Below are 18,233 nucleotides of genomic sequence, written 5' to 3'. Positions count from 1 at the left end.
TTTGAGACGGCTCCGCACTGTATTTGAAAAAAAATGCCCTAACGAGAGCAAGACCATTTGAAGCTCAATAAGTTACCGGCTTCTCTCTTTCCACTGATAAACAAAGGGCTGATATTAACATCAAAGCTGTAATTTTCCGTTACGCCACTATTAAAAAAAAGCAGATTGAAAGCCAAATCTAAGACGGCTCCGCAATTATGATGGTGTTTTTGCCTTACGAGAGAAGGACTTCCGTCACCCGTATGCAAATTTCGATCATACTACGTAAGAGACACTCATCTTTCATTGAGTTATACACAAAAATTATCGACCGCCAAGAAATTGTACTCGAAATTAAAGCTGCAATTTCGGTTTGATAGGAAACGGGTTTACGTCATCATAAAATTCATGATCCAAGGCAACAGGACTTCCGTGGCTCATGTGATATTGCATTTTACACATTGATTATTGTATTCAAATGCCAATGAATGCGTTCAAAAGTATGCCTATTTGTTGATTAGAAGGATGGAGATCAATGCGGAAGTGTATCATCTTTCTTGCTAAGAATTTTAGCTTCTGCGTTTTGAAGCACAAAGCGCTTCAGACGGGCAAAAATAATGACTCGCTTTGACATCAGAGGGGAGGGAACTCATTCTGAAAACTATCAAATCAGAAATGACCATTAAAGATGTTAAATAAAAGGATTTACGCTGCAACGATGATGACCCAAGTATTCTTACATCGTCTCGTTGATGTACACGCAATGAAGATGATTACATAATCACTTCCTCCACTGTGAAGAAGCTGAAATGGTTAGACTCGAAATTCATAAGCCATCGGATTTTTGCTCGGCTCTTATCAACCCGATCTAGAAAGGGGTTCTCTTTTAACCTTTACACAGCCTCCTTTGTATCGTTTGCATCCATCATACCAGCAACCTAGTGATTTGACAGGATGGCGTCAAAGCCATACGCAGCATCTTCGCCTGAATACAACATACCGATAAGTGAACGTAAACGACCAACAGATTGGGTTCGAACGATTTTATTTGGAGTGTATTTTAATGCATGCATCTTGTTCATTCATTCATTTCAATATTTCATCGGTCTATTGTATCCTTTTCCGGGTTCACGCAGGTATTATGAAATCTTGATTCAATATACCAAACGTGGATTCGGGAAAACAATCGTTGCAATCTCTCAACTTTTCGCTCCAACGACAATCATTTTGACATGTTCTGATACGGAAGGTAACATTATCAATCCTGAAGAGTTGGTGCAACGTGATACAAATGGAAATGTGAAAAAGATTCAACTTCCGCAAAAGAGCGTTTGGATCAGTAATCATCAAATTTATACTGATTGGCTTTACCTTTGGTGTTTGGCATATTATAGCGATTTGGCCGATTCAATCTTTATCATTTTGATGAAATTGTACAAATGGCTCGTTCCAATTGGACCTGCTATGCAATTTTATCGATTCATCTTCTTGCAAAGGAAGTGGGAGAGCGATAAGGCTTACTTGGCCAGACATTTGAGTTATCTGGCTCACTTGGCATCAGACAAGAAATCAGACGATGCCGCAAGTGGATCTGCGTCAAAGTTGCTCTTGCTCATCTTCCCAGAAGGTACACTTGTCTCGCCTCTTACCCGTCCAGTCAGCAAAAAATTTGCCGATAAATCTGGCATTGAGGATTGCACAAATTTGCTATTACCAAGAAGTACAGGATTACTTTTCAGCCTTCGTAGTCTGGCAGCTGATATCAAAGATCTCAAATTGGTAGATTATACAATCGGTTATGCTGGTGTTCCTAAAGCAGGAACAGGTCAAGAATATTACACTTTACGTTCAACTTTCATGCAAGGTGTTGCACCACCAGCCGTTCATGTTCACTTTACAATTTATTCTCTCGATCAATCTTCTCCAAATGCACCACCGATCGGAAAGCTTTCCGAAAGTGCTGCCAAAGCTGCAGAGCAAGATAGTACGCAAGAAGAAAAAGATGCTTTTTCCGATTGGCTTTTGCAAAGGTGGAGAGAAAAAGATGCCATGCTAACACGATTCTACAAAGATGGCGATTTTATCAGTGGCCAGTACTTATCCAAACGTGGTCAATTACCCAAGAAAGCAGACGGCAAATCAGACGATATACCTTTTGTTGAAATCCCAGTCAAATTGCGTAACTTTTTCGAATTTGGCGATACGATCGCTTGGGGTGTTTCAATCGTCTTGATTTGGGCAACATACAAAATCATCAGAGTTGTAGTGTAAATGTATTACCATGTAATCATATTTATTTCCAAAAGAAGGTATAAGATCAAAAGCATTGAGAAGATCGTTTCGAGTCGTTCACGTACCAGTACAAAAGGAGAAAGGTGGTTAGAAATATATCATGCAGCGTTCTCATCCAAGATGGCTTCATTCAATTCTGCCAAAGGTGCTAGTTCTTTGGGATCAACGAGCTGGAATTCGTTGATGAATAGGAGGAAGTGTCGGTAGCTTGTGTTGAGGTGGGCTGTTAGGGAAGGGATGATTGAAATAGGTTAGTGGGTTACCGTGGGAAGTTAACCGAGCCAGACACTCACCTTCCAAGCTCAATGCGCAAATCTGTGCGAAGTGATGGTTGTAGATATGAGCATAAACACGGAATAACCTTCTCAAGATGGATTTGACTGTAGCTTGGAAATTCGACGGGAAAGAAACACCGACTTTTGATGGAAAGATTTCTTCGTTATCCAACATTGCTTGTGTCCAAGTCATCAAACAATCAATATAATCGGGAGCGCTCATCCTTGTTGGCTTACGATACTCGGCTGAGTTACTGTCTTGCCAGTGGTATTCATATCGTGCACCTGCGCTCATCGTTGGACATTCGGATGGAATGCAGAATTCTGTAATTGTTCCATAAAGCATGTTAATATGATTGAAAAAGTCTACAGTATTGACTGCTAACCATTCATCTAAATCTTCTCCATCAGGTAGAATTACAGCTCTGCGTAGATTACCCGATCCTAAAGTTGCTTCTGCATAACGTTTGAGTTGATATTGTTTTGTACCTTCGGGTATATTTCTTTTTGGTTTGAATGTTCTTGTTTTTGAAAGTTCAAATAGAGATGACATTATGACAATTGCTAGTGATGGTGGTGAACAAGATTAACAAACAATCAATTAGAGTTTCACTGAGCATTTTGGCTTTGGCTTTGGCTTGTGTATGCATGTCAGTTTCCTCTTATGGGTTTAAACATCTTGTGTGCGTGCGCTATGTACACGGATTTACCCCTTTTTCTATTGTGTGGGCTTGTGTTGCTTAAACACCAACACTCATTTAAAAGCGGAGTTATCCATTAAAACGCGTCTTGATTCTTAGCACGTGTTGATGTGGAGTTCTGTGCATTCACTAAACGCATTCATTCATATTCATCATCATTACAACCAATACGAATGAGAAGATAACAATCAGGATATGAGCTGTTACTATACAGCTTCCACAGATACCAACATCAAATCCATGAGAGCTCCCCAAATATGGTGGTCGCATTAAGATATGAGCAGGCGCCGGCAATGCGATTCGTTCATGTGACTGCATTCGGAGATGCATTGAGAGAGGTAACAGAGGATAATAGTGATGGAAGTGATGCAATTTCATCTTTAAACATTTCAAATGCAATGAACGATCATGGTTATTCATATGCAGACGCAAAGATTGCCGATGTCATTCATGCTCTTTGGTTTAGGCGTGATGTAATGCACATAAACGTTTTCAATTTGCGTGTGATTACAATTGCACCTATTTGCAATGATGTCAAAGAAATCTCAAATCAATTTCAGCATCATATGCAATCCATCGTACCCAAAACATATCCAACGAGCAATAGAGAATTACCTGTTCGTCGTTTGAGAGTCAATGATAGCGGTCTGCAATCCAAAGATCTCAAAGAAATATCTGCTCTACTCTGTGGAAATGCAACTTTGGCTACGATTGCGTTGAACGGGAACGATCTTTTACCGCAAGAGCCATACATAATGAAACGTCTTGCTTGTGCTATTAGTATGTCAAATCTTCGTGTTCTGGAATTGTCAAATAATATGATTGGAACACGTTCATTGGTGGAATTATTGGATAATCTACATACCCCTTCGCTCACGAGATTGGCTCTCTCAATGACCTTCTTACGAAAGCATTTGGCCGAAGATCAATCATTCAATCCTCTTTGGGCTCACGATAAGGCTCGATGGAGTTCTCTTACATCAGCAGAAGTATGGAAGGAAGAAGTTGGTGCTGTGACGGATCGATTGGTAACGCTTGTGCGACACGATAAACCTGCACCATTTGTTCCACATTTAGAGTGGCTTTCATTGAACGGCAACGATCTCGGTTGGCGAACTGTAAAACGTATCACAGCTGCTATACGGGATACCAATAGATGTTTGGAACATGTTGAACTCTTTTCAACCACAGATGCACAGGGTTCCAAAGAGTTGGACAACGACACGGATGATGAGCTGGAAACAGGCGAGGATCAGGCTCAGCAATCGGCTCCTCCCGCTCAAGAGAATGGCGTTCGTCGATCCACCAGTATTGGCAGTCATTTTGTAGCACGGAGGAGGCAACAGATTGCACAAGATCGCGAGGAAAGGCAAAATGCACCTTTGCTATTGACGTGGCATCCGGAAGACGTAGGAGAATCCCGACCGCCGTTGAACAAAACGAATTGGCGAAAAGAGTTGGAGATTCGATTGAAAGAGAATCGTCAGGCAAAGGCAGGTATCAAGAATGTCAGTCGAAAATTGCTAAGAATTCTACGTACGTTAACGTGCAAATGTCACGAAGCAAAAGAAGAACCATCTGATGGCTCTTTTCCCTTTACAAAACTACCGCCAGAAATACGACAAAGGATCGTTATGCATTTAGACGGTAGTGATACCCTATCACACAAACAGATAGAGAGAATCATCAGTTTTGCAAGTGATCCTTCCACGATTGGATATGGTCGCAGGAGCTCAAATTTGGGCTTATCTCGATTGGCGGTAGATGAAATATACAAGGAGGTAACGAATAAAGTTGAGGAGATAACCCGTGATGATTACGGTTTGCTGTTGCACAAAAAATTTCGTTGGAAGGATATGATGAACAATTACTCAGTTCCACGAGATTGGCCCGCTACTTTATTGGACGACACAACTTCGTCCTGCTCGAATGAAAGTTCCATCGGTGACTACAGCCAAGGAAATGTGACGCTTGTCTCATCCAATACGCAATCTGTCGGCAGAACAAGACAAATTTGGCTAGCCGAGCAGAGTGGATTGCAAGCGTATTATGAGGCAACAGGAACGTATTGCGCAGACTGAATTCAACGGATGATAGACAACTTTCTGTAATTATAGCAATTTGTATATAATACATACTTTTATTCGGCATAGTCGTCCTCGTCCGACTCACGATCTTTCGTTCTTTCTCGCGATCTGGACAGCTCACCCAACCTTGCAGCGCTAATATGACCGCCCTTAATGAGAGCATTTAGCAATTCACCTCCAGGAAAGTATCCGTTCTTGACCATCTCCTGACCGATATTTATCCATCGATCGTCATCTTCTCTCAAACAGCGAAGAGCAACGGCCAAAAATGAAGCTTTTGACGGTATCATCTTCGATTGACATTCTTGCAAGAAAGCGTATGCATCAGAATAATTTTCTTGCGCGACGTACAAAACAATTGCTCTTTCGTATGTAGTTTCATCAGCCTTGATCTTGTATGCGTTCAGCTCGCGAAAGACAAATTCGGCCAATTCTCGACTGTCTGTATCAATTGCTGTTCCGAGTAACGCATTGAAAGTTGCAATATCAGGTTGAATAATTCTCTTGTTAGCACTGATCTCCTGTTCATGCACAGTATCCATATCTTGAATTTGGGTGATCGTCTGACGTATGATCTCTTTTCCCGGTTCTCCCACCATATCGGCATTCATACCTAATTCCAGATAGAATGTTGGCAATTTTGGAAGTGCAGCTTCTGACACCTTTAGCCCATCTGCAAGGTATTTTCGTACACCATAGATTTTCAAAGCCATTTCATGAAGACCGGTTTTTCTTGCTAATCGAATCATTGCGTTCATTGAATGCGTGATCACGCCTCCATCTTCACTTCCATCTCTTCCAACTGTGACGAACGCTTTGTATGCAGTTCTAGCCAATGTCTTTGATGATTCAAATGGATTGGAGAGAGCCAACAAGTGATTTTTCGTTGATGCAACATGAGCCAACTTTGCTATTTTTGTTGCTGTTCGAAGAGCTCCTTCGAAATCACTTTTACTGCACTGTGCGTCGAATAAAGGCATTAGGTGCCATTCTCGCATTTCGTTTCGCACTTGACCAAAACCCTTCATTGCCATCAAAATGTCTTCGATAAATTTTGGTTGACTTGCTCTTGAGGCGCAATGCAAGATCGACATGAACAGACCTTCATCCGGCCTGAAAAGACCACGTCGAATAGAACGCTCCCATGCCAATTCGACACCGGGAAACCAATGCTCCTCAGCGCAGCAACGCAAGACCTCCATCCAAATATCATATCCAAGTGTACGCTTAGAAGCACCTTCGTCAAACCAGAGTGCTAAATCGGACATCAACCTTGCATGTCTACAATCTCTAGCAAGATTCAAGATGGCTTTGATCGTGGTAAGATCTAAGATTTCATGTAGAAACAGATGCTGTCTTGTCGGATCTTTTTCTTCTTCTTCCTTCGACCTTCGTCCTGCAGCACCCAATAACGTCAAACCATACTCTAAGTTGCGGCTCATTTGACATTGCAAAAACATCGTCCGATACATTTTCGGCGTCCAATTCCGCATAAAATCAGCTTGTAATATTTGATCGTCGGCCTGTGTTTGAGATAGATCATCCTTTCCTTCTTTGCCTGGTTCACCTCGATCGTTTAGAAGCTTTACAAGGTCTGACAAAATGTCATCGACCTCGTCTGCACCACCGCTAAAAGCAGCCGCTCGCAGAACGAGTTCTAATTCGGTGATACCTATCTCTTTGCCGCAAGCACGCATTTCGTCCAAAATTTCCTTGCATCGTGGCAGATCTCCATATGACCCTAGAACGGTGAGCAACTGGTGAAATATGTACGTCGGCGGCGTCAACGAAGCTTTACGTTTCGTTTGTCTCTCCACGTGTAGCATACGATCACGAATACCGGCGCATGTATTGATAGAGCCCACAAGGTCTAATCGTTTGACTTGTTTTCCCAATTTTAACATTAATGTGCGCATAACATCATCATCTTTAAACACCTTTTCGTTTTCATTTAAATAGTCAAATGCTTGACGTTCCAGGTATCGCTTTTGCTTAGATAGATTTCCAACTGATGTTGTCGCAGAACTTGGATTTCGAGCAACAAAGAGTGGTGTTCCACCTCCTCTACGTATCCTTTTCGATTTTGGTTTTGTGTCTAGTGTTTGCTTGCTTGAAGATGCAGTCGACTGATCTTGCTGAGCTGAACTGTTTTCTGTTGTGCTTTCCGTAACCGGATCTTGCTTTAGCATACCATCATTCCTTGCCGCTGCTGTGGTATGAATGTTGTTGTAATCACGACCTTGCACTCTCGATACGGCGTTCATACTGCTCATGCGAACTGCATTATGCCTGGCCGCCGAAGAAGCTAATGAGGCTACTCTCGCTGACCCGAGCCATATCGCTCTCGTCGCCATAGCCTTCTCGAACGTATGCTCTTCAGAATGTGAAGTAGTGATGAGAAGTGCCGTTTTTTATTTTCCCGACTTTCTTCCTAACCCTAATCCTGCTAAAATTTTTAGTCGCGTTACGTAAGCATGAGAAAAGCTTATTGCCGGGGATTTCTCCGCACACGCTAAGCCGAAGATCAGGTGTTTTTGTGTTATTCTGTCACCATCATCCACTGTTCATTAAACATTCGCCATGGCAGATCTACTCACTACACAATCATTATTAGCACTCAGCTTCGTTGGTGGCTTGGTAGGAACGGCAGTCATTTCAGCCAATCTTTCATTACCAAAACGAACGAGCAGAAAAGCAAGATCGATCTTTATTTGGTTAGCATTTGATTCACTTTGTCATTTAACTTTAGAAGGTTCTTTCCTTTATCTTTCCGTTCAAGGTAGAACGATTAATTCCTCAAAAGGTTTTTTTGCTTACCTTTGGCAAGATTATGCAAAAGCTGACGCTCGTTGGGGTTTTTCCGATCCAACTGTAGTTTCTTTGGAAATTTTGACAGTTTTAGGTGCAGGTCCAATGGCTGGTTACTGTGCTTATTTGATCGCAAAGAATAAATCTTCTTATCACTTTTGGGTAGTGGTATTAAGCGTTGCGGAATTGTATGGTGGCTTTATGACTTTTGCACCAGAATGGCTTACCGGCAATCAATTCTTAAACGGAAGTACTTTCTTGCTCATGTGGGTTTATTTGTTCTTTATGAATATGGCATGGGTCGTGATCCCATTCTACTTGATCGTTGATTCATACGGAGAGATCACAAAAGCTCTCAAGCAAACTGCTGCTCGCCCGTTGGACAAAACAATGGCTGCAAGAAAGACAAATTAGGATCAAGTGAATACCCAACTTACCAGACACTTTGAATATCGCTCTTACTGTAATGGAAGACACTCAATCATAAATACCATGTGTGTTGTGCAGATAAGCATATGTGATCATTAATAAGAAATACAGAAATAAGCATGTACAAGGCAAAAATAAACTAAAGGGATCCCTTGAAGGCCTCCTTGGCGTCCATGGAATGGGAAAGAGATGTTCTCTCTCGCGATAAAGTGGTTTCGGGTTCATCGTACGGTGCTTGATCAACATCTTCTGTTTCACGAGCGGCATTATCGACAGCTTGTCTTAATTCTATCTGATTAGCCTCTTCTCCATTAGTGCTAGAATCAGAATCTTTGTTAGGTGGAGTATTGCTTCCTTTACTGCCTTCATGTTGTCTATCGGGCAATTCACCTCGTGCACGACGACGTTCAATCTTGGCCAAAGCCATTGCTTCTAATGCAATCTTTAACCTTCTTTCCACTTCTTCCCGTTTCTTTGTCTTTCTTCCACCGATATAGATCAACAAGCCTGCCATCGCATTGCAAGATAGCGAACATGTAATCAACGTCGCAGTTAAGGCAGTCGGCCTATGGGTATATTTGATTCCCCAAGTACATCCTCCAAGAGCGCCTTGTAGCATTGAGTGACAATCTAGCAAACAAACGATTGTCATCATCAAGTCCAAAGGGAATGCTCTATGTGTACTGGTTTCATGGAATCGGTAGAACGTATGAGAAGCGTGGAATTTGCGTTGATGATGTTCCAATATTGCCTGTTCTTCTTTTGTTAACACGACAACCTCTTCGCGTTCCTTGATCAATTCGCTCTGTATACTTTCATTGCGTTTCAGAACAGGCTGTTTGTTTGCATCTTGCTTCAAATTGGCACCGTCGTCATTCGCGTCACCTTCTTCATCTACTGGAGTGCTGCTCTCTTTGTTTGGAACGACAAAATGTCCTTTATGCTTCTTGCTTCTTCTTACGTACGAATCAGAACTATGAGATGATTGAGGACTGATCAAATTTGTTCTTCCAGGAGATGTCGATTTATCGTGCTTGAGATCCCACCAGTGTTTAGGTTGCTTGCCAGGCGTGGCATCAGAACTTCCAGCTGTGGACTCGATATCCCTACTCGATTTGGCCGATCGACCAGCAGAAGAATGGGTTGGTGCATGTTGAGCTGTGACGACGCGAGAAACTTGATTAGAACCATCTTCATCCGGTCTTGGCAAATCGTTCTTATCTTGTAAATCATTCAGGCCCAATTCTTTTCGTCTTTCCCATGTTCTGTAATGCATTTTTGCGATCCAGATCATTCTATACGTATCAACAGCACGGAAAGGCGCGAAACCCAATCCCACGGCAGCAAAGAGAGCGCACAAAATTTGATCACAAATTTCGATCCAGTATCTTCTCCGTTCCCCAACGTGAATCCAGTTCCAAATGAACAACATGATGGCTGTACCCCAGAATGTGATCAAGAATCCATACAAGGTCATAATAAAACCCATTGGTGTTTTAACAAATGCCCAGAAACCTTTAAGTCCACGGTGGAATTTGGATTTCTTTGACAAAACCAATCTGACATGTTCGTCCAATTCATCTCGTTCTTCTTCGTCCATGTCACGCCATTCTTTGATATGTTTGGCATATTCGGCTTCTTCTTCTGGAGTGATTTTTCGTTTGAAAGTGACTGCAGACGTCATGCGGCTCAGCATCGTACGGGTCGGTGGTCTAGATGGCTTCTCTCCGCCTGTGAAACCAGTCGCTGCACCCAATGCGCTCGCTCTACCGTTGCCTTGTCCTTGTTCCAGATCAGAGGTAATCGATGCACGGTCATGCGAAGCTGCTGAATCGATCAACGAGCTTCTTCGATTATCATGAACACGTTTGGCCAAAGAGGTGATGGTCGAACTCCTCTTTCTTGCGCCTGGTAGATCGTGAACCGGTCTTCTATCGTACAATCCCGGAATATTTGGAACAAAGATACTATTTTGTACATTTGTCAAAAATCCAAGCGTTCCCACTTCTGCATCAATCACATCAAGATAATCTGCAACTTCTGCTTCATGATGTTCACGGTCTTCTGGTGGTGTTGCAACTTTCTGCAAATTTGGTGAGATTTCTGGTATATCACTCGGCATACGTGCAAGGCGGCCTCCACCATCAGGAACGAATGAATCATCCTTCGTAGCTTTACTGTCTTTAGAAATCTTCAAGTCGAATCCTTCGAGCTGGTTCTCATGACGTTCTGGTGGCATGGAGATACTATTTGACAAGGTCGGTCGTCCATTCGATGCGGGAGTGGGAAGATTCGATAATGTGTCTTTTTCTGTAACTGCAGACGTAGAGGTATTTGGATGAGCAAAGTAATTGCCAGTCTCTGCGCTCCTCAAAGCGCCAGTGTTGGGAGTGAGGTATCCGCTCATATTCGGGAGACTGATCTCTGATTGTTCTGCAGGACTGGCGACCTCTGCAACGGCTGGCAATCGAGTATTGGATGGCTTTGTCGTAATTTTTGGACGATTTTGAAAATAAGGTTGTTCAGAAGCGAGCATATTTGACGAAGTAGAGGCATCTTGTCTACTTGGATCAGCGTAATTTGTACTTCTTTGTGCGTTTGCAATTCGATCCTGTCTTGCCAATTCTTCAATCACACCAAGCCTTCTGCCCGTTGATCTTTTTGGAGAACCGTTGAGCTGTGAATTGTTTGTTTGTTGCATTCGTAATGTTTCTCCTCCGATCATTCCTTCACTTCCCCTTCTCTCTGGATTGAATGCGCCTGCTTCATCGTCTAATGTATCACGGGACACCACTGCTGCACTGTATGATGAACCTCTACGGATGCGTAAATTGGACGGAATCCGTGGTCTTCCATTATCAGGCTTTCCAGCGCTCATTTTTGGTTTTATTTAGAAGAAACAATAATTCAAGATTGTTGTTGATTATTCGTGGTAGTCGTTCATGCGACCTTTTCTCTGCAAGTTTCTTTTCTTCTGATAACGGTTGCGATAAAGAGCATACGGTGCAGGTTGTCAAGCAGCTGTTAATATTCACCGATGCATATATGATGTCGTCCTAGGTTGAATTGATAGGATGATAGTGGCGGTGAGGAAGTGTCAAAAGTTCTCACAGTTTGAGGATAGGATGCACGCATTAAGAGTAAATAGAGTTTATTTTATGCATTCAAGCAGTCAAAACAAAGCTTTATTTTTTTCCTTGACACAAAAACATCGAATGGCAGGCGATACGCTGCGTATGGGAAAGTGTTGCTTCCCGTCCCGTTCCTTTAAATGAAAGGCAGCAAGCACACCATGTGAACTTTCTTTTCTTTGGCGCGAAATAAAAAGCAACAACAATGCAACCACGCGCGCAGGGCAGCCAAACGCGGATTTAATTGCCGTACCACGCATGAGGGAAGATTGACAGTGTGTTATATCGGATCACATCAATCCCTGAATGACAAGGTCCCTCTGCATATATAGACAGATTATAGTCATTTCGGATTGTGAATAACGAATTAATGTATGAAGGTCATCGTTCTTTGTCCTACACAAACAAGGTCACAGCCGCCGGATCAACATGAGCAAGTTGTACTACCCTACTCCGATGTATGCGTTTAATTTACGCGAAAGGCTAAATGACAGATCCCTCATGTAGGATCTAAGAATAGTATAGCCTAAGGGTTGAATCCACAACCGATTTAACGTCACTAAACATGTTCGTATCACGCTAAAAGAATATGATTCAATTCAATCCCCTAATTGTGCGTCTGAGATCATAAAGGTATAGTGAATGCCGATGGAGAGTGATCGTAAGAAAGATGGACGGGAGGGCGGACTTTCAACGCGTTGCACCTGCGCTAATGGTCAAACGCTCAAGCCATTTTTGAGACCGGTACCCCGAAGTGCAAGCTACATAGCATTTAGTCACAAATTTATCACCTTGATCTTGTACAACATCCTTTGACACAGGCACAAGATGTCATTCAGATTACCGAGAGGACCCAAATTGGTCACATTATTGTATGTTGACATTGAGCGGGAATCAAATATGAACGCTAAACTGACCGGACCCTTTTCTTCTAGCCACGATTCACACTCTTCTTCCTCACAGCGTATACTGAACATTCTACAATCTCGTTCCAAGCCAGCATCAGAGCTAGTAAGTGATCAAAACACACCACCAAACGCTGACGAGCCATCAAGGGTGAAACAATACCTGAAAGAAGCCGCAACAGGAAATGCAGATCAAGAGCCAGTGTTTGAACTGGAAGTGGTTGAACGATCAAAAGCGACTATGGATCAATGGAAAGTGATTGCTTCTTACCTGGAAAAGACAAAGAATGAATTGAAACTAAGTAGAATCGAAGCTCTCAAAGATGAAGATGGTCCGATTGTAGTTGATTGGGATGATGGTTTGGCGGTGCAAAATGAAGAGGAGGTGAAACAATTGGTCGAGAAATTGATCAGTACACAGACAGGCAAGGCAAAAGTTGGAAATGGGTGTATGATTGTATGAGTACAGTCACTTGGAGCACAAGTCCCAGTCATAGCTGTCGAGTTCGACCGAATCATTCAAACGTTCACCGGTCAAGCCATATCACCATGATGACGTTGACACTGCAGAAAGGTAGTCATTCGTGCATCATTATATTTCTTATTCGGTCACTTGGTTTGGATTTGGAAGACAAAAGAAGATGTCAGAATGGCAAGATCTGTAAGGAACGCCATGCTAAATGGCATTGCGGCCGTAATCGGTTTTAAGGTGTTGGACATGACGCGTAAAGAGTGATTTGATCCTCTGTTTCGATGGTCGGATTTTAGACCTTAGGGTTACACTAAAATCCGAATTGTTGTTGTTGCTACTGCTGCTGCAAATGCACGTCAAAAAAGCCACTAAAGAGGATAGTATTCGATAACGATAAAAGATTACACTCGAGATTGCATTGGCGGTGACTGTTCAATATATACACACTTGAGAACAATATAGAGTGATAGACATATCTAACAATATCGGATCCTCGGACAAGGGTGACTTGCTGGTTAGGCCACTTATAGATCACTACCATCACGCCATCTCTTACGGTCGAAAGATAAAAGATAAAAAGACCGTCAGAAGCTGTTGTGTACAAGACCCTTTGTATGAAGTATGTGGACGTCATTTGTCAATGTGAACGTGGGTGTGTGTGTTGTGTGTGTGAATGGGTCGAGTCATACTCTTATGCATGGCGCGCTTTAAGAAATGTGAGCTGATGATATGCCTGTCCCCGCGCCAACGCTTTTCCCGCTGATGTGATATTCGATTCATTTTTGTGGAAGCAGCCCGTCACTTGAACCCCACGGGCAGATTACCGATCTTTGTTATTTTTAATTTCTCTCGTTAGCGTTTTAAGAAGCTGAGTTTCAAATAAAGGCAACAAAGAGAGATATTGAGGACAATGTCAAGAAAAAGGCACATCAGGGGTATTATACTTGAGAGCACACTTTCTCGCCGAATGGCCGAGTCATCTTTATCATTGATCAAGCTGTTAATTGATCAATTATCGAAAGGTCTCTACGGGTTTATCGCAAATCTTAGGCCCGTTGAGGTAGAATGCAACAGATCAAGCGGGGAAACATAATGAAATTCGTTCCTTACTTTTTAGTCTAAGAGATGAACAACAACAACAAAGATCGTCCTGGAAAGGTGCCGAACGATATGAAATGCGTTGGAATGCAAGAAGCTAAAATGATTTTAGTGCTGAGCACTTTTATATCATGACTCTGATTGATTAGTCTTGTGATTGTGTCAATAGTATATATACGGGTAGATCAAGTTCCTGAAACGTCAAAGAGAATCCCCATCTCTACAAGAATGATTTCATTACCAACCTAAACAACATCAATACAATCGATCACAATGACAACATCATTAATGCCAACACCGGCACCACCGCCTTATGCGAGCAATACAAACGATGCATCATTAATCGCTCATCCACAAACAGATAGACATTCAAGCGGGACAGGAATGTTTTCTATCCTTCCGCCTTGTTATACGTTAGCAGAAGAACAGATCGTTCCTCAAACAAGGCCCGTACCTGGACAATCGAACTCCTCCACGGTCAGTAGAAATATTTCAACGATGATGAGAAGGGATACTTCCTCTTCAACCGGCCAAAGTTCAGATAGTCAAGAAACAAAAACGAGTTCTTCTTCAGGACTATCAAGTTTAAATGGATTATTTAGCAAGAAGAACATCGAGCTAACAATGTCTTTATCGGATAATTTAGTATTTGTCTATCCAAACAGACCAAATGCAACGCAAGCGGGTATGGAAACAACTTCTCCTGGTGATGAAGCAACGACTGAATCGGAAAAGCCGCCATTTATTGTCGTCAATTTGACATTGACCATCCCAGAGAATGCAGCTATACCACCGAACGGAATCGAATCATTACAAGTCGAATTGATGGCAAACGAATCATTAGGATTTCCCGATGCTCCGTTTGAATACAACACTTTATCACACATCAAAAAGAAGGTGGAAGAGGTGCACGATATCAAACTTGAACAAGGACAAACATACAACTTTCAAACACTTTTGGAAATCCCACACGATGTTACACCGTACGATATGAGTAGATACGGCAGAGTATTACCACGTATTCGTGCAAAACTAAAATGGTCAAGTTGCGGTGCAAAAAGTCGATTCATCTTTGGTTCTTTACGTGATCTAACGGCCGAACAAGATGTTTGGATCGTTTCTGTTCCACGTACATCCAACATTCTCGATTATGCACGTACACATCAAACGGCAATCGAAGATTTAGGTCCTTTTGTCATTCACGTTCGAACGCATCATTTAACCGTGGGAGGCTATATGCGTATGGGATTGTCAATTCCTGCTCCAGCTGCCAATGTTCAAATTGAAAAGGTACAGCTCTTCTTGGTTCAAACGACAAAATTGATCAGTCGCGGTAAAAGTAGATATACAAAAGAATGCAAACCGGACAAAATTCCTTTCATGAGTATAGAAAAAGAAGAGTTGAAACGATGCATTCGACAAGAAGAAGAAGGAAGCCAACAGGAAGGTTCACCTTTGGTGGGTAATTGGGTCGCACGTATCCCTACCGATCAAAGAGCAAGACCTAGTACACTTCAAGGTAGCAAAGATGCATCTTTACGTGTTTCACATCAATTGGAAGTTCGAATCATTTTCCGAAAAAGCACGGAAACCAAATCACCAGGTCAAGAAGTCCTTCCTGCAACGATTTATTCAGCTTCTTGGCCTTTGACGTTGGCATCCTGTGCATGCAAATGGAGATCGTTGAAGTTACCGATGTACAGCGAATGCGAACCACTTTCGGATGAAGTCGCTCGTGCAGCCGCTGCTGATTGGCAAGACAAACACCTACGTATGGGAAAGAAGAAACACGTTGATGGTTTTGATCCATCCTTGTGTTCCTGTGGAATTCCCTTGGATGAGCTATTACGATATGAATGTGAACAGGATAACGCACAGCAATCTTCCACCATCCGATTGATGAGAGAGGAGATTGAAGCGGCAACACTGTCTCCCTCTGTCAGATCGCCCGATCAATCTTCAACTCAAGATGCTTTCGACGAATTCAACGCTGAGAGTCAGCAAATCGCTCATCATCGTCAAACATGCGGCTATGCTCATATGGAACAAGAAGAAAGAACAAGATTACAACTTGAACAAAAAGCAAGACAAGAATATCGTTGAAGAGGACTGGAAAAAGACTCTATTATATACCATTGTACATTACGAAAAAATACGAGTTTTCTCGAGAATCCGATCTATAGATAGCACAATAATTAATACTTGTTATTTTTGGCCAGTTGAAGGCTTTAATAAATTGAATACAAACAACAACACAACGAGAGATACTTCTTTTTACACGTGCAATTCTGCCTTTTCTACCTTTGCGAGCACTTCTTTGTAAGGTGAAAGAGCAGGTTGAACCCATTTAGCAATGAAGGAGTCCACTTGTTCAGGTGCACGTCCAACGAAACTCTTGGGGTCCAATAATTTGTCCATTTGAGCATGAATAGGAGCAAAGTAAGAATCAGCACGAACTCTTTCAACCAAATCATTATCACCTCCTTCTTCTTTGACAATTCGTGCAGCTTGATGTGACAAAACACGAATCTTTTCGTGGCATTCTTGACGATCTCCGCCTGCACGAACCATGGCCATGATGATGTTTTCGGTTGCCATGAATGGCAATTCTGCGGCAATGTGTTTTCCAATGATGGCAGGGTAAACGACCAAACCTTCAGAAATGTTTTGCAAAATTGTCAAGATGACATCAGCAGTCAGGAACGCTTCGGGGATTGTCAATCGACGGTTAGCACTATCGTCCAAAGTACGTTCCATCCATTGACCACCAGCAGTTTCTCTGGCACTGTTGTTGATGTTACCCAGCCAACGTGCTAGACCACAAACACGTTCACTTCGCATTGGGTTACGCTTGTATGCCATTGCACTACTTCCGATTTGATCCTTCTCGAATGGTTCTTCGATTTCCTTCAAGTGGCACAACAATCGGATATCCGTAGCCATCTTCAGGGCAGAAGCGCTGAAGGATGTAAGACTGTTCAAAACATCCACATCGATCTTACGTGAGTAAGTTTGACCTGAAACGGGCATAGCATATGGGAACCCGGACAATGCAGTCACACGTTCGTCCAACGCTTCCACTTTGTCATGATCACCATCGAATAAAGCCAAGAAGCTTGCTTGTGTACCAGTTGTACCCTTTACTCCACGGAAACCTAAATCATCACGAGCACGTTTGATGTTTCGTAGATCCCATAAGAATTCTTGAATCCAAAGAGTGCATCGTTTTCCTACAGTTGTCAATTGTGCAGGTTGCATATGTGTGAAACCAAGGGTAGGTAAATCTCTGTATTTCTCTGCGAATGCTGATAAACGATGAATGACGACGGCCAACTTTGGGATCAAAAGGTCCAAAGCAGATCGTAAGAAGATTAAGTCTGCATTATCGGTAACGTAACAAGAAGTTGCACCTAAATGAATATAAGGAGCAGCAGCGGGTGCAACGACACCGAATGTATGAACGTGAGCCATAACATCATGTCTTCTTCTCTTTTCTTCTTCAGCGGCGATCTTCATTTGTTTTTCGTCCAGTTTAAGGTTTGCCTTCATTTGTTCGATGGCTTCTGCTGGGATGTCTAATCCCAATTCACGTTCAGCCGTTGCTAAATGCAACCATAATGTACGCCAAGTGGAAAACCGGGTAGCATTACTGAACAAAGATGCCATCTCTTTGGATGCATATCTTCCCGATAAAGGGGATTGCCAAGTTTCAAAGCTGCTCATCTTTGCAAATGTGTGTTGTGTGATTAGGTAGATGGTGTGTATGATGATCAGGCTTGCTGTCAAAATTAACCTTTTCGGAAATTGTTAGATTCTTCTCGCATTGGCAAAAAAGTTTTCCGTTGGATGTGATTACATAATCCAAATCCAGATGTTAATTATTTTTAGGAGTTCTTCCACACACACACGCGTATGCACAACTTAGGGGTCTTGCATATTTTGGTAAGTGTTGATCCTTCATCATCAGCCCTGGCAAAAGTGGAGAGAAGTATGTGTGTAAACGGTGACTATTATTCAGAATACAATTAGGGGTGTTTACTTGCTCAAGACTCTAAG

General features: G+C 42.3%; 9 protein-coding genes across 9 annotated transcripts; 5 read left to right on the top strand and 4 right to left on the bottom strand.

The window, feature by feature from the left end:
- The first annotated feature begins 818 nt into the window (after window positions 1-818).
- Window positions 819-2,342, top strand: FA14DRAFT_53918 (uncharacterized protein). Its single transcript, XM_025502491.1, has one exon. The coding sequence runs from the start codon at window positions 934-936 to the stop codon at window positions 2,248-2,250; it is 1,317 nt and encodes a 438-aa protein (XP_025356600.1). The 5' UTR covers window positions 819-933; the 3' UTR covers window positions 2,251-2,342.
- Window positions 2,234-3,213, bottom strand: FA14DRAFT_161074 (putative MOB1 protein). Its single transcript, XM_025498959.1, has 2 exons — window positions 2,565-3,213; window positions 2,234-2,494 (listed from the first exon to the last, which is right to left on the bottom strand). Exons 1-2 carry the CDS (start codon window positions 3,097-3,099, stop codon window positions 2,370-2,372), a joined length of 660 nt encoding a protein of 219 aa, XP_025356599.1. The 5' UTR covers window positions 3,100-3,213; the 3' UTR covers window positions 2,234-2,369.
- A 291-nt stretch (window positions 3,214-3,504) lies between these two features.
- FA14DRAFT_179656 (uncharacterized protein) lies at window positions 3,505-5,328 on the top strand (the record flags this gene model as incomplete). Its single annotated transcript, XM_025500939.1, has 1 exon — window positions 3,505-5,328. The coding sequence occupies one exon, from the start codon at window positions 3,505-3,507 to the stop codon at window positions 5,326-5,328; it is 1,824 nt and encodes a 607-aa protein (XP_025356598.1).
- Window positions 5,329-5,357: 29 nt separating this feature from the next.
- Window positions 5,358-7,718, bottom strand: FA14DRAFT_53909 (uncharacterized protein). Its single transcript, XM_025502490.1, has one exon. The coding sequence runs from the start codon at window positions 7,686-7,688 to the stop codon at window positions 5,388-5,390; it is 2,301 nt and encodes a 766-aa protein (XP_025356597.1). The 5' UTR covers window positions 7,689-7,718; the 3' UTR covers window positions 5,358-5,387.
- Window positions 7,719-7,914: 196 nt separating this feature from the next.
- On the top strand, window positions 7,915-8,564 carry FA14DRAFT_134964 (ebpl-prov protein; the record flags this gene model as incomplete). Its single annotated transcript, XM_025496992.1, has 1 exon — window positions 7,915-8,564. The coding sequence occupies one exon, from the start codon at window positions 7,915-7,917 to the stop codon at window positions 8,554-8,556; it is 642 nt and encodes a 213-aa protein (XP_025356596.1). The 3' UTR covers window positions 8,557-8,564.
- Window positions 8,565-8,634: 70 nt separating this feature from the next.
- On the bottom strand, window positions 8,635-11,696 carry FA14DRAFT_190189 (uncharacterized protein). The gene has a single exon (XM_025501776.1). It carries the CDS (start codon window positions 11,447-11,449, stop codon window positions 8,711-8,713), a length of 2,739 nt encoding a protein of 912 aa, XP_025356595.1. The 5' UTR covers window positions 11,450-11,696; the 3' UTR covers window positions 8,635-8,710.
- An 834-nt stretch (window positions 11,697-12,530) lies between these two features.
- On the top strand, window positions 12,531-13,070 carry FA14DRAFT_172846 (uncharacterized protein; the record flags this gene model as incomplete). Its single annotated transcript, XM_025500435.1, has 1 exon — window positions 12,531-13,070. The coding sequence occupies one exon, from the start codon at window positions 12,531-12,533 to the stop codon at window positions 13,068-13,070; it is 540 nt and encodes a 179-aa protein (XP_025356594.1).
- Window positions 13,071-14,311: 1,241 nt separating this feature from the next.
- Window positions 14,312-16,414, top strand: FA14DRAFT_53831 (uncharacterized protein). Its single transcript, XM_025502489.1, has one exon. The coding sequence runs from the start codon at window positions 14,451-14,453 to the stop codon at window positions 16,278-16,280; it is 1,830 nt and encodes a 609-aa protein (XP_025356593.1). The 5' UTR covers window positions 14,312-14,450; the 3' UTR covers window positions 16,281-16,414.
- On the bottom strand, window positions 16,274-17,946 carry FA14DRAFT_161070 (putative adenylosuccinate lyase). Its single transcript, XM_025498958.1, has one exon. It carries the CDS (start codon window positions 17,898-17,900, stop codon window positions 16,452-16,454), a length of 1,449 nt encoding a protein of 482 aa, XP_025356592.1. The 5' UTR covers window positions 17,901-17,946; the 3' UTR covers window positions 16,274-16,451.
- Between the last annotated feature and the right edge of the window lie 287 nt (window positions 17,947-18,233).

The sequence above is a fragment of the Meira miltonrushii genome, assembly GCF_003144205.1.
Source record: "Meira miltonrushii strain MCA 3882 unplaced genomic scaffold FA14scaffold_2, whole genome shotgun sequence".
Taxonomy (NCBI): Eukaryota; Fungi; Basidiomycota; class Exobasidiomycetes; order Exobasidiales; family Brachybasidiaceae; genus Meira; species Meira miltonrushii.
This window is presented reverse-complemented; position numbering and strand designations above follow the sequence as displayed.